The sequence below is a fragment of the Rhinolophus sinicus genome, chromosome 3 (genome assembly GCF_057876585.1).
Source record: "Rhinolophus sinicus isolate RSI-liver-muscle chromosome 3, RSI-T2T, whole genome shotgun sequence".
Lineage (NCBI taxonomy): Eukaryota > Metazoa > Chordata > Mammalia > Chiroptera > Rhinolophidae > Rhinolophus > Rhinolophus sinicus.
In genome coordinates this window covers 131,127,815-131,152,136 of record NC_142503.1, presented here as the reverse complement: position 1 = coordinate 131,152,136, position 24,322 = coordinate 131,127,815, and the positions used below count along the sequence as shown (strand labels likewise).

The window sequence follows — 24,322 nt, the reverse complement described above, 5'->3', positions numbered from 1 at the left end:
TACATTATTCTGAGTTTTACAAGTCTACTAAATGCAGCTGTGCTGATTGTGTCAGGCCAAAAGGGCAGGGTCTGGAGGCTGAAATCCAGTTTGCCTTTACCAGTGAACTTGGAAGGAATGCATTTTTAGAATTTGTACAAAGGTCTTGCTAGTCCACAAGCACTTGTTAGGCAGAGGGGGAAAAAAGAGTTCACTATCCAAAAGTTTACAACATATTGTTCTTAGGTCATTCATTATAGATTACCTTAAACGTCAGCTATAGAAACATTCCCCTTATTCTAACAGCCTTAACCCTTTTGCCGAGATGGTCGGATATGTCCAGATGAATATTTCCATCTGCTGACTGTGGATGGAAACTTCCAGAAAGGAAATTTAGGAACGCCAGATGCACATTTTTCTATATTATTGTGTTTTTCAAGAATGAATAATAGGAAATTTTTATACATAAAAATGTCATTTATATACAAAGCAGCTCAAATTGTTATTATTAAATGCATAAAATAGTCAAAATATCAGCTTTTTGGTTTTTGTGGATTTCTGACACATTTTGAAAAACAAACTTGAAATCAATTAATGCAGTGAAAGAGTTAAAAAGGGAAAGCATGACTTTTATGAAGCTCCCAGGTCCCCAAAGTGTCTTCTTCCTTCTTTTCCATTCCAGTACAGGTAATATCAAAGCAAAGCTTATGAGAATCTGGAATCAAGAAACATGCCACTAAGGAAAAGAATGAGGCCCCTGGTGTAATTAGTAAGGACATAGAAGAGACCACTAAAGATAAAAGAAGCTGAAGCAATCACTTTACCAATCACTGATATTTAATCAAATTATTTAGAGCATTCTATGACAGACTATATAAAAGAAAGTACTTTCTATTAAGCACCTTGACTGCAGTTCAACCTTTTAAAAGTTTTTATTATAGAAATTTTCAAATATACAAAAAAGCATAGAGAACAGTAAAATGTATCCTCATGTACCTTTTTCTCCAATTCAACAAATTATAAACGTTTACCAATCTTGTTTTGTCTATCTCTCCTCAACTTTTTTGGGGGGCAGTACATTTCATTTCATCTGAAAATACTTCAATATGAAACTCCATAGATGAGGGCTTTATATTACCACAAAGTCATAAATACACGTAAGAAAATCCACAATTAATTCCTTAATATCATTTAATACCAAGTATATGATCCCATTTCCCTGATTATCTCAAAGTATCTTTTTACAGTTGTTTTGTTCACATCAGGATCCAAAGTTCACACATTGCATTTGGTTGATTGATACGCTTTTTATCTGTAACAGCTTTCGCTCCCTTTCCATCACTCCTCTTCTCCATGCCATTTATTTATTGTTGTTCAATAAAATATAGTTTATTGTTTATTTATGTAGGATCTAGTTATTCAATAAAATTTTCCACATTCTGGACTTGGTTGATTGCTTCTTGTAGTGTAAAATAGCATATTATACAGTTTAATCATTGGCTATGGAGTATAGAGAAGATGAGAAAACAGTTGTGGTTTATAACCAAAATGTTTCAGACAAGTTATACTGAAAATCCTTTAAAAAAAAAAAAAAAGTCTATCAGAGGATGCTATCAGGTGAACTTAGAAGGTATCAAATCCACTTATTTTTATAAAACTATCCATCTTACTACCTTATACAATGTTTTGGCTCACTATCAGAATGCCAAAGTAAAATGGATAGTATTCAAAAACCATATAACATGAAAGGTATATTTAAAAGAAGGGTAGTAATTACCTGTGATCGGCAATACAATGGAATTCACTTATTTTGGTTTGGGGCAAAAAACTAGAAGTTTTTTTGAAAAGTATTAAAAAAGTGCTCGGTACTTTGAAACATGTTCCTAAGGCAAAAAAAAGAAAGCTTTTGAAGTTTCTCGGTCAAACATTATTCTACTTTAAGCCTATAAGAGACTGATGAGACCTACCAATAACACATAGAATTAGTGGACCAGCCGAGGAAGTGAAATGTCCATGTGTAACGTAATGGTTCCACGCACGGATTAACATTCTGTAAGAACTACTGACATTTAAGGAAAATTCTGCTGAGCCTTAGCCCCTTGGTGAACTTCTGCTCATCCTTCAAATCTCAGTGCAGGTGGGAAAGTTCTTCCCATGTATGTGGGATTAACCACTTTTACCTTTTTGAGCTATGGTCCCTCAACTCCGGCCGTGTATGAGAATACACTGCAGAACTTTTAAAAACTATTGATGCAATTAAATCCGAATCCCTGAGAATGGGCAAAAATATTTTTTTTAACGATCTCTAGATCATTCCAACATGCAGCTGACTGAAGCATCACTGTTCTAGTAGGTACATTTCATTTGCCTTTACCACAGTATGTTTTTAATTTCTGTTTATATTTCTGTCTCTTTTTTTTTCACTCTAGGAGATTTTCGGTTCAGTATGTATTTACTGAGTACAAGATATGTATGACATCATCATTCCAGGTGCTGAAAATACAAAGACAACTTTGTTTGCCTGTCCTCAAGAACCTTACAGCCTAATTGGGAAAGATAATATGTAAACAAAACAACAAAATGAAGTGAAATAGGTGCTGCTAATTAATAGTCTGTATATGGGATATAGGGACATAAAGAACTAATCTATTCTATTTGGGTATGGGGTTGAATCAGAAAAGGTTTCAGAGAACTTGACTCCTTGAAGGGAAGACTTACCTAAACTATTTTTGCATTTTTACCACCTAGCACCCTTCTATAAAAACTTAGTAATAGCCAGCCTCAAAGTTGGTATAGTCAGAGCTCCTTGACTCAACTGGCTTTTACTTCTACTCCATTTCAGAAACCCACTCCAAAGGTTGTATGCTGTCTCATGTTAACACTGGAACCCACTCTGAAACCATTAACTCTAACATTCAACTGTCTGATCAGACTTGAATCCTTCCACTACTTTCACAACTACTTTACCTCATCAAGTCCTCTAGTCTCTTAGCATTTCCATTTTACCTCAGTTCATCATTTCCTTTGCTGCATTTTTATCTTTTTTTTTATTTTGCTGTATATTTTTACTGTTGCATTTATCATACAGCATTATAATTTATATGAAAATTTGTTTCCTTTCTTTATTAGATCATAACTTTCCTTAGAACAGTTATTGGGCTCTTTTCATCAGTCCTACATCCTTAACACCCAGAACAGGGCCTGACTCATAAATGTTCAGTAAATGTTTGGTGAAGGAATGGATAGTGTTCTTGTCATTTTCACCACGATGCCATGAGCTCTCCAAAGGCGGAAACTGTACCTTACCTGCCTATTTCCTATAATTCCTAGGAGAGGGCCTCACACATATAAGAGCCTCAGGGAGCATTTATTGAATTGTAAAGGGTTGAAATGAATTAAAGTCTGTATAAGACATATAAAAATATGTTCCCTGCTCTTTTTTGGTATTATGATTTTAACACTCATTTAAGATTAGCAAATGGTTGTGAGGCAAATGTAAAAACTGTTCATCATAGCAGAGACAAAATGACATAAATGGAAAACACTGGATAGAAAAGTCAGGAGGCCTGCACTTCAGTCTTGGTTTTGCCACTCTGTGATCTACAAATAATCGTCTCTGTAAGCCTTAGTTTCCTCATTTTTTAAAATGAGGCTTGACCAGAATTCCATTCTTGATCATCTGAGGTTCCCAAACATGCTATGCCTCTTAAAAATTTTTTTTATTATAAAAGGATACACTCTCAATATAAAAAAAAAAATTGTATATGCCCTTCTGAATTGTTTAAATAAAGGAAAATTCCACTCTCCACCCTATTTTCAAAACTCTCCAGAGATAGCCACTCTCAACAGTTCCGTCTGTATCTTTAAGACATTCTTCATGCATAAGCAAGTACAGTGCCAAGACTCTTGATTTTATTTACCAACTGGACAGACCCGTAAGTTCTAATGAAACTCTGACACAATGAAAGAAGTATAAATACTTTGATAGCAAAAATACAATTATCTATTCAAAACGCCAACAGTAGAAAAAAAATAAAACACAGAAATAATTATTTAAAACTTCATATACAACTTGGTTATACATTGTAAGTAAAAGGTATATAACAAGAACAGAAACTTAAGGTGATAAGCTTCTTTACAGTAAGAGATGTGGGAGGCATGGGATTTGTGGGGAAAGGATTGATAATCATACCAATATCACAATCACAGAAAAATGTAGAAAGCCCCCCCCAAAAAAAAAAATCACAGAATTCTAAATATTAAAATAGCAAACACAATTCTGAAATACACTATGAGCTTAAGGATAGATTCAACTGTAGAAAAGGAATTAGCTGTTTTCCTCTACTAACTCCAGTCCAGAGACAAATGTAGATTAACATATGTCCTTGATTTTCTTTTGAAGATCTATGTGTAACGAGGGCATCCGCATATTATGAGGCCAAAGATGAAATAATTATTTTTCTAACCAGTTCCCTCTAATGGTGGGGAAAATATGTCACAGGATACCAGTCATCATAAGAATTTTTTTAAAAGAAAAAGTAGTTCATTGGGAAAGTAGGAAACTAGTTTCCTGAGAGTATGGGGGGAAAATGTGATGTAATGGCTGGATAGTTAATTTCCCTTTCATCTAGTACCAGAGAGTATTTAAACATTAAGGAATGTGTTAGCTAGAGAGCCAAGCTTTCTGTATCCACCTAAACAACATATATTTCACCTAGATATGTCCCCCGTTTTATTTTACCCCTATAGTATTAAACGATAGCACTCTGGACTGTAAAGAATGCTTACAGGTAAGATAGCGGCCTGGGCAAGGATCCTGTTCTGCAAGGCTACCACATTATGGAAATAAGCCCACTTTTAAAAACAGAGTACAAATACAATTCCGTAACATGTAAGTCACAAGCCTAACAATACTTAACTATAAATTACCTAATGACAATTACAGCAGTAAAAAAAATTAACACAGTCTTTACCCAGTATTTTTACAACCTAAATACAGTATAATAGATAAAAACTAAAACTACAATTTACAATTTGGAGGAAAAAGTGATAAATTATTTTCATTCCATAATGTAATTTTCACACTGTGGTACACAGTGTAAAGTTTGTCAAATTGAAAATAGTTAATTCCCTGGGTACTAGTCTAGTCGGGACCACTTCCTAACTTATATAAATGTCTAACCACTATACCGTACACCTTAAATTAATATACAATATTGAATGTCAAAATAAATAAATTGTAAAAAAAAAATAAAACAAAAAAAAAAGTTGGTTAAGTCCAGGAACCAATCTATAATACCTCCACTAAAAAAATGTTTAGTCAAGGATAAGTGAATTCTAGAGGACTATAAACTTTACCAAATCTACTTTGTCTCCAGATATTAAAAAAGACAAACAGAAACAAGGAACTAAAATCATTCTGGTTTCCTGCGCCCTTTAGGTTAGGAGGAACAGTATATTTCCTGACACCGGAAAATCGCTTTCACAAAGTCAGTGGCTGAAGCTATGGTTTTCGAATTTGGGTAGAATATCATTTTAAGAGTCTTAAAGATTCTTATGAGAATTTTCATTAGCAGACATATATCTACATTAGTTAGAAAACAGAACCAAATATAAAGACTGCAAAACTAAACATATAAAGCAGTACAGCATTTCTCAAACTTTTCTACTTTAGAGTCCAAAAGATGTTATGATCTCCCCAATTTATTTATCTCTCTCTTCCATCTCCTCTTCCTAGTAAATCCAATGAAAACTTCCAAGCCAGCTGACACAAACTGGTTCAGGAAATTAAAGTTTGCAGTGATCCATCTAAGTCAGAAGCAACTTGTGTGCTACTTTCTGACTACAAAGGCTCAATACTCAACACATACCATTTAAAGTTCAAAGTGAAAATATCATGTAGCAAACAGGCCCTAAAAGCCTCTTTAGAATTTCTCCATTCAACAGGATAGAACAGTAGATCTACGCAGACTCACTCAGAGTGAACTTAGCTGCGTGAACCATTCTTCGTAAAATACAAATTTTTAAAAAGAATTTTGTGATACAATCAATATCTGAAGTCTTTGTAGAAAAGCCAGTAACTAAGATATCATCAATAACTACTTGTAAGTGGCCTTCAAAGCTGACTGTACTAATTAGAGCCCCAAAGCTAGCTCTGCACTAAATTTTACAATTTAGGATTCTGTGCCAAAAAACTATTAAATTATTTGCCATTCATCCTTAACCAAAACACTCATTTGAGTTCTAAGGAGACAAAAATGAGGAAGTAAAAATATACATCTACTTTTCTTCTTGCCACATACATTCCCACATGCCAAACGACTACTGCAGAGAGCCACTATGCTAACCATTCTTCCAAAGGATTCCTAAGGATCTCAAAAAGAGGTACATTGGTTCCTGATGATTATTGTATAATAGAAAAATGATCTCCCAGGAGACAGTCATCCTCCATAAATAAGCCAGCAATAAAAGTATCCTGTCATCTGTGTTTCTACTTACCCTCTGTAACATCCTGGGGGTTAGAAGTCCTGTCACTGGCTGGATCCAGTGCAACAGTGGCCAGTGAAGTGGTGGCTCCAGACATCTCACTCATTGGCTCACTACGGCTTGTTTCAGGCACACTTTCCCGGGAGCTAAATCTTACCCGGGAACTGGATCGGGAGCTGAGGTCCGGGCTGGTGTCTGACATCCCTGGAATATCATCGATCTTTGTTGGTGTCACCATGAACCGAACAGAAGCCATCTTGGTGGTGGTTTCTGGAGGATGCATTTTTCTTTTTCTTTTCCTTTATAAGGGCAAAGAAAAACCCCGCAAAATCTTTCCTCCTACGCTAGCTGCTTTTGATCGCAAAAATAGAAAACTTAAAAAAAACCTTAATTATCTTGATTTACACCACACAAACAGCCCCAAATAAGAATCCTTATATTCAGAATTCAAGCAGTGTCCTAGAGAGTGCACTACCAGTAGCTGAAAAATATTTAAGAAAAAACAAAACAAAACGGTGCCTATCTCCTGTAACTTTGTTCCTTCAGAATGAAGAGCTTTCTAGCTCTCTCCTTATCCAGGGCCGCGGGCTCAGTGCCATGGTCTTACGAGTTCGCCTTTCTCCTCTCGACCCCCTGGTTTCGGCCGAGGTAGTTAGTCCTTTATCTAGTAAATGTCCCACGGTTCTAGTTGAGCAAAGTGCGCGCAGGCCCACCCTTATCATGCAAATATAGCCCAGATCAGATTGCGAAACGGTGTACACCCGGCCACCTGTTGTATATCAGGTGAATACCTCACAGGTCTGGCTGGGAGGAGGTGTGTGTACAGCCACCCGAGGTTTTTGAGGCCGATAATCCACTTGGATCTTGTGGGAGAGGTGCGCATGCATAACGAGAAAAATATCCCACACTAATGTACGGAGAATGAGGACAGAAGGGCGAGCAGAGGAGGATACAGGGGCAGAGCAGATTCCTGCCTCGGAGAGGTCTACGGGGGTGGCCCGCCCGCCTGGTTTTCTGGCAGAAAGGTCCCTGGGATCTGGGAGGAGGCGGCTAGCGGATCGCGACAACTCGGACTGCAGCTCAGGGTCGTGGCAGGTCGTTGCTATTCCACTGAAGCCACGATCCGCTTTCTGGGTTTCTCCTGCGTTTGACAGGACCGGTCAACCCTTTGACCGCAGACGCTTTCTCCCCTACCAGGTCGCTGGTACTGGTTAGCCCCTCGAGGTTCTTCCTTCGGGTCCTAGCAGAAGAGGAGACGGCCTCGCGGGCTGCCCTGGCTGATTAGGAGTGGGCGGCGCGGCTGAGGGACGGAGTTCGCAGGTGCGGGATCCCGGCGCCAGCTGATGCGGGGTGCGCGCGCAGCTGTTGTTTACAAGCCGGTAACTGTTTCCGAGCCGCAGCAAGCGCAGGCGGGCTCTGGCTGCCGGGGAGGGCGCCCCTTCCCTGGCCAGACGCCAGAGTAGCCGTTACGTGACCTCGCCGTTCCCGGCCCCGGGCCCGGCGGGCTTTGCCCGCGCCGCCGCAGCCCCTCCCTTCCCTCCCGGCTTGTTCCTCATTCGAGGTTAACGGTCCGAAGAGAAGCGGTGTAGCGATCGGAGGGCGGCACCGTCCCGTGAGCGCCGGGAGCCCCGCCCAGCCTCTGCCGCCCGCTAGAGGACGGAGACGGATGCACGCATGCGCTCGCCTCAGTCGCAGCGGGACTGGTGGGCGAGGGGCGGGGCCTAACGTGGGAGGACCGGAGCACGATGGGAATTGTAGTTGGGTATGGAAGACTGAGCTATTAATACGTACACTAAAGAAAACAAATCCTTTTCCTTCTTGGTTCAGCCGTCTCGCACCAACTCTGGAGGCATCTCAGGGAGTAGGCAATGCCCCTTGCCTCAGAACCTCAAAAACCCTCTCTTCTTTAATAAGAGCATCTCCGAAAATACCATTCATAATTTCTTTAAAAATCACAAACCTCCCAATACCATATATCTAGGTATGACACTTACTGGAATTTTTATGTAGAGGTCTCTTCTAAAGCATTGTATCCTCAAGTTTATGCATTTTGCCACCTCTTCCGGTCCTTAAAAAAATGCTGTCTTTCACAATGTATATATCTATTAAATCACGTTGTACACCTTAAATATGTACCATTTTGTCAACTGTATCTCAATAAAGCTGGGGGGAAAAAATCCTATGTTCACTTTCTAGTCAGACTGAAAATTCCATTAACGAAAATATCTTTAATTTTAGACCTAGAGAAGATACTTTCTCTTGACTCCATTCCCAGTGTTTTCCGTACTACTGCCACCCGAGTATTTTTCTTACCATGTTCATTTAATGCACAAATAGACATGTTCAATGAATTTTGGCTCATCAGTGTTTCGTTTGAAAGTTATTTCCTATAGCTTTGATCATGACATTTAAATTTAACAATCTGGGCCCTGGCTTTGCCTGTGTCCTTCCTCTACACCAATAGAAATGTTTTAAGCTTCATCCTTAGTAATAAAATCAGAACTGTGTTTAAGACCTGAGCCAGGAAATTCCCTTTTATCAAATGACACACAAAGTCCACAGTCTTGGTTAAAAAGATCCACGTAACAAAATGAGAAATAAGCTCCACTTAAAATGTAAACCCCCTCAAAGTTAGATGCTTTATAATGCTTGTGCCTATTAATTCAAGCTGTTTGTTGTTGTTTTTATTACAGTGTAAGTTTATGGTAATTGCGCGGAGATATTAATTTCAGGAGGAAATAAGTTTCCATCCTAAAGAACTCAATAAGGCTCCGTTTTCTAACTTGAGGAAGCAAGAAATTCACCTCCCAGAGGGATTTTTTTTCTCAGGCAGGCCTGTTCATTCAAATCTGACTTTCCCCTTATAAAGAAATGCTGGCTTTCTACAACCAATTTTGCTTCATACCACAGAGTATTTTCATTAACTTATATATACTACCTAATACCTAATAGTATAACTCTTAAGACTGGTCTCCCATTTCTGAGCACATCTCAAATGTTAATACCTAGGGTATCAAGGAAAAATCCTTGGTATATTCAAACCAGTTTGCCTTTTTTTTCAAATTCAATTCAGAATATTTCCATGTTAAAGTCTTCTCATTTCAGTCTACACAGAAGGTAGCATGGAACAAAGCTAATCTTTCTTTGGGGGAGGAGGAGTAAATTATAAGGACAGAATTACTGTCAACATTAAAAAACACTGGTAGCAGATTTCATTAATTGACTTTGGTGCTTAAGAACCTTTTTTTTTTTTTAAGAGCAGATCCTTTTTCTTTTTCTTCTGAATTTTTATGAGTGTGAGTCAAAACTGACAACAATGAAAGGAAACATCTGCTCAGCAGCTCCTTTTTCTAGCCATTTGCAGAATTTTTAATATTTCTTCAATCATTATCCCCTTAATGGGGCAAGATAAGTCTTTAAAATCCCTCAGATCCAATGCTAAGAACCTGTAAGTGACTAGGCTAAGAAATAAAAAATTATTGACAGGAGACAAATATTTTGTTTCACCATTCCCATATGTTTAAGTAAATAATTGACTTGAAAATCATGTCTTCTATTAACTGTGACCCAAGTTTAGATAATTTTTCTTTTTTTCTCAGCAGTCAACAACTATCCTGAACTTCTCTGCTGGGATGGTCAGACATCAGATTCCAAGAGAAACATATCAATCCCTTTGCAGGGCCAGTCTGGATAAATCAAATTTGTGCTGATATAAGTTACATCTGCTTCTGGAGTCTAGAATCTTGATGCAATAGAAAAAGAAGATTGTAAAATTAGGACACAATCTCCACAAAGCAATTCTTAAATCTGTGGCATTAAGCAAACATTCAAATCCAATGTCAAAAGCCATGAATGAGACATTGGGGCCATGATTGGGGACATAAGCAGATTAACTTGGCAAGGTGAGGTAAAAGCAAGCTAGCATTTCTTGAATGCCAGCCAGTATACAATATTTTGCCTCATCATCCCTCTAATATAAAGCAATTGACTTAAAAATTTATGTTTGCCCTTTGACAGAAGCTCAAATCCTTAAAAATCTCCCAGGTTTCTTTTGTTATTAACCCCCAACGGTAGCTTGAAAAACAAAATCTCCACTTCAATCTCTCATACCTCATCTTTTAAATTAAGATCCACGTAGAGTTCCACATAGCAGCTAGCTCCCAGAGAGAATATAAAGTTAGGTGTATGTAAGACAATTCCTTGATGGAGAGTATTAAAAGACTAGGACTATTTCCAGAGGAGCAGTAAATATGCATACAGCCATTCATATTCATAATGGTGGAACAACACTGTGGATATATATCCGCCACTGAACCCAATCTGTTACAGAGTTGGAAGAGAACTTAGAAATGAAGAAAAAATTGGGACTAAATAGGTTAAGTGACTTTCTTGAAGTTATGCAGAGAGGAGCGAATCCTGGTCTCCCGACTTCCAATTCACTGCCTTCCCTCTACAATATGGTTGCTATTATTTTCAAGCAACTCTTCCATTTTAAGTCAAAATGTCACTTCAAGGGGCAAGAAATTACTTGCATAACGGGGGGTATTTTTCCGTAAATGCTGACAATTATGGAAATCTTTCTCAACCTTTCTTTCCCTTCCCCAACACCCTCCTGTCACTAATACAGCACTACTCCTGCTACAGCAACGACTTAAGATTTTCTTCCAAGTATTGTTGTGCCCCTGGGGTACTCTTCCCTCTCATCTCTCTTCGTTTTTTTTGTTTTTTTAAACCACTTCCTTCTTCCCACAACATACAAAAATAAGAGCTCTTTCAAATCATTTTAATAACCAGACAGTATGTCAAAATACGAAAAGAAGATTCAAACTTGTTCCCTTTAAGGTGTATGCTACCATGATTGCGTCGCACAGCATGATCAAAGGTAATGTTGACACCAGATTCCAAAAAGAAAGGGTGGTAACAAGGCATCAAGGCTCACAGATTGCAGAGCTTGGGTTCGGAAAGTTTCAGAGGGGTAGCAGGCGGCATGAAATTAAGGGACCCTCAGAGGACAGGGCGCGGTTGCTGGGTCATCAGCACCTTGAAACGTTTCTTGATGGTGATTCGGTGTCGAGAGTATTTGTCGTCTGGGGAGAACCGAGCAGGATGGGCCGAGCAGGTCTGTTGTCCCATGGGGTCAAACTTCTGCTCCAGGAAGAAAGAACATAATCTCAGTACAGGTGTGGTGAGAAAACTCAATCACTGGCGTCATAAAGGAGATGGAGGCTGGGATGGGGAGGGGGACGCGCGGAAAATGATACGAAGGAAGACAGAAGACGCGACGGTCAAAACTAGCACTCATACACTCCGGCGACTACCTTACCACGCCTGGCTCCCGGGCTTTCTAATTCCCCTCACTCAGCTAGGCAACTCCGCGGCTGGGCTCAACCGCTCCTCCCCCCTACATTTTTCGCCATGCCTATTTACATGTTTCCTTTTCTCACCTTCAGGGTGTAGACCCGCTCTCCCTGTTCGTTGAGGTAATACTGGAGAAACATGACCACGATGGAGACAGAAGCCCGAATTCCGTCGGCAGCTCAGTCTAAGTCTCTCGTGTTTGCCAACTTCCTTCCTGTGTAGCCGGAAGTGTCTCTCTCAAGGTATGCCGGGAAATGTAGTTCATTTTAGGCCTTTTTCCAGCTGGGCAGAAGGGGGCGCACTAGTGCAGGACTTGGCCCAGTTGCAATCCAGTTGCAACCTTGTAGACTTTGGTGCCCAGTTGCAACTTTGTAGGCTTTCTGAAACACATGGAGGGTGCCCACTGTGTGCCAGACACTGCTAGGCGTTAGAGGGGGATAGGGATGGATATGAGTTGAACATTAGTGAATAGAATCCTGTCTTTATCCCAAGATGCACACCCATATCAGGGGCAGTGGATTTATAGTGCGTGGAGAAACAAAGGGCTCCAGGATTCAGAGCCCCTTTACCTTATGGAAGAGGGAAGGTTTTTCTTCCCTCCCCTCTTTTTCTATCCGGTTCTCCTGCCCTATTTCAAAATATTGGCGGTAAAGAGTGCATGATGGGTATTTAATATTCTGCACAGCAAAGAGAGCGTGAAGTTATTTTATGAAACTGGTGAAGTATGTTTTAGTGATCGAACCAAAATTCAAACTCAGGTCTCTCTACCACAAGCTCAGCGCTTATAGTGGTGAGTAGCTAATAATAGCATAAGATGTACCTTCTAGGGGTTATTTCGAATGTTTTAAAGAACGTATAGAAATTCTCTTTATAGGACTCTAGTTTAAAGAAATGAAAACTGGAACCCAGGTAACATTACAAAGATGACCTTTACAGTATTATTTATAATGTCAAAACATTGGAATATACATTAATGTTATAACCAGGAAACCTGGAAAAATTTTTTAAAAAAACAAACGTAAAACGTAATGATAATACGTATTTACTTGCAGTGCATAAAATATCTCTGCAAGGATTCACAGGAACCATAATACTGGTTTCTTTGGGAACAAAGAACTTGGTTCCAGGAGAAAAGAGTGGGAGAGGGAGACTTGCTGTACACTGTTTTGTATAGTTTTACTTTAGACCCATGCTAATGTAGTTCCCATTTTAAAAATTAAAATTATTTAATAAAAATTTTAAACAAAAATAATTTAACAAACAAAAGGACTTTTTGGTCTTGAACTTTTAGGTTGAATGCCTGTCTTTGATAGAAGGGGGCTTTTCAACCAAGGATTAAGGCTGAACCTTCTGTGGATTGCAGAGTTGATGGTGGACTATTTGGGAACTGCAGGACAGCTTTCCAAGGAAATGATATGCATACAGCAACCAAACACCCTGGGTCTTCCCAGACAATTCTAATTTCAAGCACTCCATTCTCCAGATCCTTAAGTACACAGACTGTGTGTTCTGAATTTGGTTCAGAAAATACAGCAAACATTGAATTAAATCAAGGGTCTGCCACAACCTGCTATCAATAGGAAGTCAGTTACAGAACTGGGTGGGATTTAAGGGCACAAAACTAAATATACTGGTGAAGAATTGTGTAGGGAACGGAGATGTATTAATAAAACTATAATGTTGGGAATCTGAAAATTTACAAATTGCCCTAAAGAGGTAGACAACAATTGTGTTGCCAAACTCTGGTTTGGTGGGAATTCCTGGTTACTGCCAATTTACCAGAGCCTGCTGTCGAATATCTCCCTGCCCCAACCCCACATTCCCCTATCCCCTCCCCCACTGCAGAATTCCTTGAGTTCTAGATTCCAGTTCTGTTTTGATCTGATCTTTATCCTCCCCTCCTTGGATCCCTGTGTATCTACTGGAGCCAGGTTACTCTCTGGGTCCTCAACCTGACTGTCTCATTCTGGAGGCTTCCAGACAGCCACAGCTAGTGCCCAAACCGGAGAGGATGACTTCAGATGGAGGTAAGTCTGCAAGTGATGCAGAGGGTACCCCACCCCCTGCCACATCCTTGGGGATTCAAATTTGACACTTTACCTGGGGACAATAGGGCTCTTTGTACGGACCTAGAGGGACGTCAGAGTATAGATGCTACAAAAAAAAAATAAAAAAAAATCACACTTGGAGAGGCTGGGAAATAAGTTTGTGCCATGAAGACTGGGGGTTGGGAAAAAAAAAGACGGGGTTGGGGAAGTAAGAGGGCTCTCTGGGATGCAGATCTAAGTACCTCAAAGGAAAGTGCTGAGTATAGAGAAGGGATGGCAGTTAGCAACTTGCTTCTCTGGAAGAGGGACCCCCTTCAACATGTGTTTGTGTGGCAGGGGCAGTGGTATGTGTGGCACAGAGAGGGTTCAAGGGGAAGGCCCAGGATTCTGGGTCTTCTCTCGGTAATTGGAGCTTGCTTTAGAATTTTCCCCTGAGAGAATTGTGCTGGGGCCACTCTCGATGTATTGGGGGGTCAGGGTGGGGTGGAGGCCTTAGCTGGAGAAACTGTTCAGTGGGGTCATCTGTTGCCAAGTCTGTGGAGAAATGCCCTCCTGACAGCTAGACTGGAAGGTACTATAAGTGCCTCTGTTCGGAGTCTCATGGCTCCTTCCAGCCCCAGAGGTGGCTTCTCTTTCAGTTCAGGGAGCAGTTCTCCTTGATTCCCCCAGAGCTAGAGGAGGTGGATCACTCCAGCCAGAATGAGAGCTGGGGCTTCCCTGAGAAGCTCTCAGTTTTTCTATTTTTTGTGTGAAGCTCAGGCCTTCAGACCTATTTCATTGTATCCGAGCTTCATGGAATACTCCTGGCCCTCTGCTCTATGGTCGAGATGACACATTTGCTCATATTCCGTGTCTCTTTCAGGTCAGGGAGCGGAAGCTGAGTGTTGTTAGTTTGCCAGTGGAATATTCTTTATAAGAGGGGGAGGAGAGTAGCATGAAATTAGGCAGATGATCTATTATTATTATAAAAAGTCCTAGGAGACACATGTCCTGATTAAGTAACATTTTATGTATTTATCCTCGGTCTCTGACGAGAGCCCACATAGCTCCTTCTTAGCAGGTATTGTTTCAGACTTCATTGTCAGTGCCTTGTTCTTGGTGGAGCCTATATTTCTGATAGGGGATCCAAGCTGAAGGACCACAGATAGTCTGCAATGCCAAATTTTAATGTGTCCACTAGCTACTTAAATCTCTGGAAACCTCCCTCCCCACACAGCCCTCCCCTTGCCCATATCCCAGCCCTTATCTCTAGTCATTCTTAGCTATTATATAACAAAATTTCTGAGAACCAAACATCTGATCCACACACCCTCTCCTGGGAACAGCACTTCTGTGGGTGGTGGCAAGGACCACAGACCAGCTGGGAGCAGGGTTCAGGTGGTTTGAATGGGTTTGGAATTTGTATGACTATATATTCCAGATGTACCTGTATCCTCTGTGGGATGTGTTATGGAGTATGAGCTCATAGGTCCAAGAGTCACTGCTACTTCTCTAGTGCAATGATTTTCAACCGGGAGTAAGGAACATCAAAATCACTTACAAACTACAGAAGTTCCCCCTCCATATATACCCTTCCTCACCTGTTGAGACTCAGAGCTCTGATTTTTCAGTAACTGAAGTGCAACTCTGATAATGTAGCTTCTGGTCTGCTTTTCTCCTACTGCACTCCCTTTTTCTTTGTCTCAACAGCATCTCCATTGCCTGGACCAGATATGACCATGATACCTGGCACCGCCCTATCTCCTTTCACTGCACGTCCCTTTCCCCCACCCGCTCCTGGCCCACCAGACCAACCACCCTGGGAGCTGCCTGCACAGCCCCCCGTGCCTTCAACTTTCCCTCCAGGCAACTCTTTGATACTCTCCGCTTTCCCTAGCCCAATGTTGGTGACAGAGGATGGGGGCCCTGGCCACAGTGGGGCTGCAGCTGGCAAAGTCATTGTCAAAGTCAAGACAGAAGGGGGGCCAGCTGAGGCCTCTCAAACTCACAACTTGATCCTTACTCAGACTGCCCTCAGTTGGATTGCTTCAGGTGCTCCCTGTGGGGGCCTCAAAGGTCCTCCCCCTCAGTTTGTCACAACATCTAACATGAAGACCCTTCTGGCTACTAAGGCTGTTGGGGTAAGCCAGGAGGGCCTCCTAGGCCTTCCTGCTCAGACTCCACCGTCAGCTTCCCAACTGGCTCTCCCTGTGTCCCCGGAAAAGGCTTGGCCTGGGCCACATGGGGCAACCGGAGGAGGTCTGCCAGCCGCCCAATCCAAGCCCTCACTGGGTGACCTCTCCTATACCTCCAAGGGTGTTTATGAGAACTTCCGACGCTGGCAGTGCTACAAAGCCTTGGCCCGGATGCACTTATCCCAGAGTCCTGATGCAGAAGCTCTATCCTGCTTTCTTATGTAAGTGGGGAGACCTGAGATTAATTATCCTAGGGTTTTTCAATAAGGAGGGCTTTGGGATGGAGAAAAGAGGTTAGGCTATGTAGGAATATTCAAGGGCAGATCATGAGGGTGATGGAGAGATGCTATGAGTACCAAAAGGATGATGATGATGATGATGATGATGACGATAAGCCTTTTCAGTTTTTAGCAAGCCTTCAGGTGTGCACTCTCCAGTGATGCTCACAACCCTGTGAGTTCAGGCAAGCATTTTTATGGTAATCCTCATTTATAGATGAGAAGACTGAAGCTCAGAGAGGTTTCCTATCATAAAGTGAGGAGCAGTGATTGGAACTTAGGTCTTTGACACTAAGTGCCAGGTCCTCTCATTCTATTTTAACACCTTCGGACATTGAGTTGAGCCATTCAAACGGGCCGGGATAAGGTGTGACTCATTCCTGTGGGAGAGGATGGTGTGGGGCCAGGCAAAGGACCTTCTGTGCGTCACCTCCTCTACCGCTCCCTATTTTATTCAGGGAAATTCAAATCAAAATGGGGAGGTGGTAGAGCTTGCTGAGGTGAAGGGCGTTGGCTCCACCACTCTCTAGTTTTGGGGTCCAGGCTCAACATTTCATATCTTTACCCTCAGTTTTCTCAGATAGTTATTTGTATCTCACAGGATTGCTGAGAAGATGAAGTGAGTTAATGTATGTGAAGCGCTTAGCAGAGTGCCTGGCACAGACAATGCTTCACAAAATGGTACCTGCTGCTGTTGTTGTTATTATTAATATTATTATAAAAAGTCAATCTAGAAGAGGAAAAAACTCAAAAGGCCAAAATCTCTTGCTGAAGAGTGAGTGGATGCTTAGCCAAGGAGCCCGGGGTCATGGGTTCTCTTGTGTTTATAAAACAGAGTCATTGGCCATCTGGGGAATTTTCTCTTCTTCCCACACAGACCTGTTGCCCCTGTCACTGCACTCAACATTTTGTGTAAACCACTGCATAACACATTTTACTGAATTTAAAAAACATACACTCTGTTATCTCTAGTTGCTGAACTCTTTTTCTTTTTTTAAAGATTTTATTGGGGAAGGGGAACAGCACTTTATTGGGGAACAGTGTGTACTTCCAGAACTTTTTTCCAAGTCAAGTTGTTGTCCTTTCAGTCTTAGTTGCGGAGGGTACAGCTCAGCACCAGGTCCAGTCACCATTGCTAGTTGCACGGGGCGCAGCCCACCATCCTTTGCGGGAGTTGAACCAGCAACCTTGTGGTTGAGAGCCTGTGCTCCAACCAACTGAGCCATCCGGGAGCTCAGCGGCATCTCAGCTCAAGGTGCCATGTTCAATCTTAGTTGCATGGGGCGGAGCCCACCATCCCTTGTGGGATTCAAGGAATTGAACTGGCAACCTTGTGGTTGAGAGCCCACTGGCCCATGTGGGAATCGAACCGGCAGCCTTCGGAGTTAGGAACATGGAGCTCTAACCGCCTGAGCCACCGGGCCGGTCCCTGAACTCTTTTTCTTCTTTAATACTTTTTTATTGATAGACTAAGAGGTTTTCCATATTAATTTTAGGAATATAAAATCAAGTGCCATGAAATTCTATCAGGATTTTGTTTGGAATTGCATTGAAATTATGAATTACTTTTTGTTGTTGTTGCAACTTGAAAATCATTTTTTATGTATTTTATAATGGAAGATGACTGATACTTTTTTTTTGTAAGTGGCTGAACTTACAAAATATTAAGTATAGATCATCTTACCTTCTACCTACTTTCTCCAGACAGCTCTGAATTCTCTCTTGGAGGCAGGAAGGCTGAATTTCTAACTTCTGCCAGCACTGCTTTTGGTTTTGGCCTATTCCTGCTCTCTACACTTAGGGGCTTTGGGCAGGGTCTCCCCCAAAGTGCAGTCCAGACCCTCTGCAACAGTCACCTGGGAAGCTGGTATCAGTCCTGGGATTCTCGGGCGCTGGAATTCATATTTATAACAAGCTTAGATGGATGATCCTATGCACAATAAAGCTTGGGGACTCAGGAAGTCAGGGAGGCAAAAATGAATCAAAAAGAAGTTACAGAGTATTGATATTTGACTGTCTGGGAGGCATATCCTGGAGGCAAAAAGCACTTAAAAATGAACAAATAAAAACACACAACCTTTAATTAGAGATTCATTTGGGTTAGTGGGTGCCTTTTTTAAAATGCAAAAAGCCTAGTGGGCAGGGTTAAGCCTACTTTACAATGAAACCCATTAACTTAATAATGTGAATATTTTCTTCCTAATGTTAAGGACAGCACTGTGAGAATTAAGGGTGGTTAATTTCCAAAGATGGGGAGAAGAATCAGCTGTTTGATTTTGTGGGAGATTTGTAAATTTCAGTGGGAAGAAAGGCCAGGATGGTCAATGGTTGGGAAGTTGGGAGTCAGAAAGCCTAACCAGAAGTGGGACGTGATGGAGTGAGGGCCACTAGATCTGAAGAGGGGCAGGGAGTGTGTATTAGGACAGTTTCAGGACAAGTGGATGGGGGGACACTTGTAGACTGTGACTGACTCAATGTGGGTTTCAGCCCAGTGCTTCGTTCCCTGGCCCGGCTGAAGCCCACTATGACCCTGGAAGAGGGACTGCCGAGGGCTGTGCAGGAGTGGGAGCGCACCAGCAACTTTGACCGGATGATCTTTTATGAGATGGCAGAAAAGTGAGTGACAAACTCTCATTCTCCCAACAGGGGCTGTGTGGTTGGGAGGGTTGGGGGCAGGTAAGAGAGGCTTGAGTCTGGCTATATGGATGATTATTAAAAGGGATTCTAGGAAGAGGGGTGTAGACTAGGATAGGGTTTCCTTGATCATTGCTACTTCTTTCACCACCTTGGCTCTAGAGTTTTTCTGTTCCTATATCCTCTTGGAAGCGCTCCCTTTTCCAGATCTTGAATTATCTAGGGGCCTTGATATTGCAGCTCTTAGGACGGGATTGGAGCTCAATTGGTATAAAAGTCCATGCTGAAGGGACCTAGCAATGAGGAGGTAAGCTCCATTAGGCAGGTTCTTTCCTATCTCACTGACCAGGGAGCAAGTGGCTATGGCTGCAGACCTTGGGACCACCCCTCCTCTGGAAATAGTGGCACAGAGATTGTTTATCCCTATCATCCCAGGAAGGGGCTGGTTCTTGAAGAGGTTGGTCAGGGGAAGCCACGGTTCTAGATGCCCAGCATGATCTCCTGGCTCATATCCCCTTCTCTCTGATAATCTCCTTTGTTAACAAAATAACTGAGGAAAATGAACCCTTTCCTCCAAGCTTAGCTTCCACTTTCTCCACCAGATCTTCTGGACCTGTACCTTCTATAGTTACCCTTCCAGGGCCCAGTCCTAGTCTAAGGACTCCTGGGTCTCAGCACTGCCTCCTGGTGGGAACTTCTTTGAATTGCATCCCCAGGCCCTGCTTCAAGATTTCAGCCTTTTATGGTTGTAAGCAGGGGTAGATGAGGCCTTGAGGAGGAACCTGCTTGTGGGATCCCTAAATGAATTCAACAAGTCTGTATTAATTGTTGCTGTATACCCTCCGTGATGCTGGGTGAGATATGGTATGAAAAAATAGAAGCCATGGCTCTGTCCTGGAGAAGCTTACAAACTAGATTATTCATTTTCTTAACAAGCTTTCCTAAATGACAGCTGCAGGTGAAGGGACTATGTGGTGACCTTGTGAGGTTTCCCCAGAACTATTATTTGGCCACTGTGAGCAGCTCCTTCCTGGTCTCTGGGTTTCTGATGGGTCTCGTCTCAGCACTGCTCAGGCCTTCCTCCCCTTCTGCAGGTTCATGGAGTTTGAGGCCGAGGAGGAGATGCAGATTCAGAACACACAGCTGATGAACAGGTCCCAGGCCTTGCCTCCTGCAGCCCCTGTGAAACTTGATCCTCCAGGGCCCCTGGCCCCTGAGGTTTGTCAGCAGCCAGGTAAGTCTACCAGTTCTGACAGGAGCCTTAGGCTCAAAGGGAAGGCATACAGAAAGCAGTCACGGGTTAGGGGAGGCATTGCCCTTGCTTCTGTCACTTTCCCTCCAGTGAGTGGCATTTGATGTACCGACAGGACAAACATAGGAGGCTGGGTTCTCCAGTTCCCTTGGTCCCAAACTAGGTATTGATTTTGGCCAAGTAACCAACTACTCTCTCACTGAGATTATAAATGCACCCTATAATACCTCATTGGTCTAAGAAATGGAGGCTGGATCAGGGGATTCTTGGAATTTCAGGGGTTCCAAGATTCTACATAAAGGATTCTCTCTTAGACCCTCCAGCTCCTCAATCTTTTCCTATGGCTAGTACTTTTCAGGGTGGCCTGGTCCAGCCTGGAGCCATTTCAGTGTACTCCCCTAGGGTTGGGAGGCAGAAGTTATAGTCTCTGTACCACTTTCCATTTCTCTTTTCCATATATTCCCTTAGTGTACATTCCCAAGAAGGCAGCTTCCAAAGCACGGGCCCCCCGCCGGCGGCGGCGCAAAACCCAGAGGCCTCCAGTTCCTGAGGCACCCAAAGAGATCCCACCAGAAGTGGTGAAAGAGTATGCTGACATCATGGAAGGGCTGACGGGGAGTCACTTGGTCACCGGGGAGTCAGATGGAAGACAGGAAGAGGAAGAAGAGCAGCAACAGGAGGAAGAAGGGATGCATCCAGATCCAGACCTCCTGAGCTACATTGATGAGCTGTGTTCTCAGGAGGTCTTTGTCTCCAAGGTGGGCTGAGTCTGGATGTCTGATTTCTAGCAGATCCTGGGGTGGGAACTCCAGGGAACCAAAGGTCTAGGGTTCTACCTGAGGCAGGTAGGAACTAGGCTCTATTCCATACTGAGAAATGTGTGTGTGTATACGCATGTGTGTGAATGTGTGTAGCTGGTCATGGTTTATAACAACCTGGGAGAGCGGGGTGGGGGGATCATGGCTTCTCTAGAGCTTCTTGGCTCACAGGTTATCTCCTGTCAGACTCACGTCACTTTTCCTTCTGCTCCCCAGGTGGAAGCTGTCATTCACCCTCAATTTCTGGCAGATCTGCTGTCCCCAGAACAACAGAGGGATCCTTTGGCCTTGATTGAGGAGCTGGAGCAAGAAGAAAGACTCAGTCTTGCCCAGGTAAATTTGGGGGGTAGAGAATATCAGAACAAGAAGCTCGCATGAAGTTAGCTAACCCTACACTGTGTTGGATGGTATAGTTTCTAGAGATGAACAGCTTTAGGATTGGGCTTTACATGCAGAAGTAGATAAAGGACTGAGGACATGCAGGAAAAGGGGACTGTAAGGGCTCAAAGCGTGGGAATAAGGCCCAAGAAGAGGGAAAAGAAGAGCTACGGTGTCTTGTCATTTAAGCCACTTGCTTGCATTCTCTGCCCTGCCCAAGTACCATCTCCTTACCACCCACTCAGTCACCCCTCCGACAATCATGTGTAGCACAGTATTTGTCCATTCTCCTTCTAGCTGGTCCAAAAGCGACTCCTGGCCTTGGAGGAGGAAGAGGATGCCGAGGCACCTCCAAGTTGCAGTGGAGTTCAGTCTGACTCAAGTCCTTCCTTTTCCGAGGAGGATGAAGATGGGGGTGGGAGACTTCGGCCCTTACCTGGGCTTCGGGTGGCTGGGGGCCCCGTTCACCTTGGAAAGGCTGCTCCTCCAGAAAAGAGGGCAAAAGAAACACATGGTGGGCAGGAATGGGCCCCAGATGGCCTGAAGGGAATGCACAGGGATGGGAACACCCTGCCATCTCCCAGCAGCTGGGACCTGCAGCTAGAACTTGCAGCTCCACAGGGAACTCAAGGGTCTTTAGGTACGAAGAGAAGAGGGCCTGGGAAGGTTACAAACCACATATCCTCACATCAGAATGACCTGGAAGGTGCTGGGTCCCCTGGGCATGCCCTAGTGGCTGACAGGACTCCTGAGGCTCTGCCCCTTTGCTGGCAGGGAGGCCCCCAGCTTGAGATGGTTCCCAGTTTGGATGCTGGACTTGCAGAGCCAGCTCCTCTGCAAGAACAGAGGTTAGAAAAGCAGGTCCTGGGGTTGCAGACAGGACAACAGATAGCGGGTCTTGAAGTGCCGCCTCAAGGGAATGAGCTGTTTGCAGTGCCCCGGGAAGGCTCTTCAGGAGTCATGTGGGGAGATGACAGAGGTCCTCCCATGGTTCAGAGTTATGAGCAGAGCCCTTCTAGAGCAGCTGGGGACGGGGATGGTACTTGTCTCAGTCCAGAACTTTGGCTCGGCAGTGAGATGGATGCCATAGGCTTGGAGTTGCCCTTACAAATTGAGGAGGTCACAGAGAACTTCTATGATGGGGAATGTGTGCCTGAGCACCAGGGAAGCTGCCAGGTACTGGGCTCCAGAAGCAACATTTCTCTGGGTCCTGGAGAAACCACAACACTTGGGGATGTGGGGAGCAATGCAAATCCCTATGGAAGCATAGATGCCACAGCTGCCCTAGAAAAGAGAAACCATAGCTCAGCCTTGAGGCCTAAAGAAAATCGAGAACAGAGCCCTGAGACTATACAGGAGCCCAGTGACCTGTGGGCTGACAGTTGCCTTCTGTCGCTAGAAAGCAGTATTGGTGGCTCCACAGTGGTTTCCAAAGAAACCCTCCTGCCTGCCTATCAAGGCAATATCCTTATCCAGGGGACCCAGGGTGCCTCCTTCTTCCCTGAGGCCAGCCAGGAGGCAGGGAGTGGCAATTCCATGTCCTCACTGTTGGAAACCACAGACCACAGCAACATACTAGACGTTAGAGATGACTGTGGCCTCCAGCTAGGGGTCAGCGAGGAGACCTGCCCACCAAATTTTTATTCTTATGACCCCCAAGGAGAGGACACTGATTTACCCAAGCCTAAAGACCTTTCTCCTTTACCAGGGAATCAAGAATCTTATGCATACGGGACCCCCAGATCCACATCTCCCCAGGGCCTGGGGAGCACTTCCCCTCAATGGGGAACCAGGGATGCCTTAGTTCTGAAAGAAGCCTCTCCTGGTAGTGAAACATGCAGTTCAGCAGATGGGGCCAAAGCAAAGGAGGTGAGAGAGGAAGATGAGGAACTCTCCAACTTTGCCTACCTCTTGTCCTCCCAACTGAGCCTGTCACCGAGGGGTCCTGCTCTCAGTCCTCACCCTGTCTCAGGCCTGTCCTCTACAGGTCAGGAGGTCCAGAGAGCATCCTACTCCCTCTCTGCTGAGGCAAGAGGCCTCGGCCAACCTCCATATCTCGTTGCCAAGTGTAGGAAGCAAGCTCTAGTTGGAGGTCCAGTCCCTGCTGAAAAGAGGGCCTACCTGGGAACTGAACTTGAGGTCTCTGGGGAGAAAACTCTGGTTCTGGGAGCAGTTCGACCCTCCCAGGCCCCTAAGAGAAGGCGTGACAGTTTCGTAACGGGCAGAAGGAAGAAACGACATCGTAACCAGTAGGGAACAGCAGGACCATCCTATCCCTCATGCCAGTCCCTAAAGCATCACAACTCCCCTTCCCTCCCCTCCCATTCCTGGGTTTCACCCCAGCCGCATACCAAGCAGGGACTTGTTCTTAACCGGTTTGTGACTCTGTAAAAGTGGTGAGTGTGGGGGAGGAAGGTCAGACAGGCCAGGTTGGCAGTGGTGCCTTGGGTGGGAGGTGAGGGGGAAGTACCTTTGAAAAGAGTTGTATGGGGAAAAAAATGAATAAAGATTTTGTTGTTAGAAAATACTCTCAAATGTGCTCATTTAGGTGGGGTAGGATGCTGTAAAGAAAAGGAGGTGGGGTGGCCCTGGATTCTACAGATTGACACCTTTCCAGCCTCATCTAGGCTCCTTGAGAAGCCCCAGCACAGAGAAGTCCCCAGCGAGCACTTCATTCCCCCTTTCATCAAAGGCCTGGACTTGGCTGTTGGGAGGGCTTCTCTGCACAGCCTGTCATTATGTCTCCCTTTAAAAGCCTATACATGTTACGAGATGCTCTCTGTTTTTTACCTGTCAGATTTCTGGGATAGGTATCTAATTTTCTAAGTCTAATTTTCCATAATTGTGTCTAGACATAGCACCTTTCTTTAGGAGGGCCTTGCTTTCTTCTTCCTTGAAGAGAGGCTGGACAGAGGGA

At 43.6% G+C, this 24,322-nt stretch overlaps 3 protein-coding genes across 4 annotated transcripts in view; 1 reads left to right on the top strand and 2 right to left on the bottom strand.

Moving 5' to 3' along the window:
* The window catches only part of SLC12A6 (solute carrier family 12 member 6), an 84,279-nt gene extending 76,168 nt beyond the window's left edge, over positions 1-8,111 (bottom strand). For both annotated transcript variants that reach the window (XM_019752867.3, XM_019752868.3), the window contains exon 1: positions 6,478-8,111. In XM_019752867.3, the coding sequence (XP_019608426.1) occupies positions 6,478-6,748 (271 nt within the window). In that variant the 5' untranslated portion in view covers positions 6,749-8,111. The remainder of the gene's footprint in view (positions 1-6,477) is intronic.
* Positions 8,112-11,234: 3,123 nt separating this feature from the next.
* NOP10 (NOP10 ribonucleoprotein) lies at positions 11,235-12,046 on the bottom strand. Its single transcript, XM_019752879.3, has 2 exons — positions 11,910-12,046; positions 11,235-11,610 (listed from the first exon to the last, which is right to left on the bottom strand). The coding sequence occupies exons 1-2, from the start codon at positions 11,961-11,963 to the stop codon at positions 11,470-11,472; spliced, it is 195 nt and encodes a 64-aa protein (XP_019608438.1). The 5' UTR covers positions 11,964-12,046; the 3' UTR covers positions 11,235-11,469.
* Positions 12,047-13,834: 1,788 nt separating this feature from the next.
* Positions 13,835-24,118, top strand: NUTM1 (NUT midline carcinoma family member 1). Its single transcript, XM_019752877.3, has 7 exons — positions 13,835-13,850; positions 15,561-16,266; positions 18,811-18,939; positions 20,052-20,191; positions 20,678-20,967; positions 21,244-21,360; positions 21,703-24,118. The coding sequence occupies exons 1-7, from the start codon at positions 13,835-13,837 to the stop codon at positions 23,656-23,658; spliced, it is 3,354 nt and encodes a 1,117-aa protein (XP_019608436.3). The 3' UTR covers positions 23,659-24,118.
* Positions 24,119-24,322: the final 204 nt, after the last annotated feature.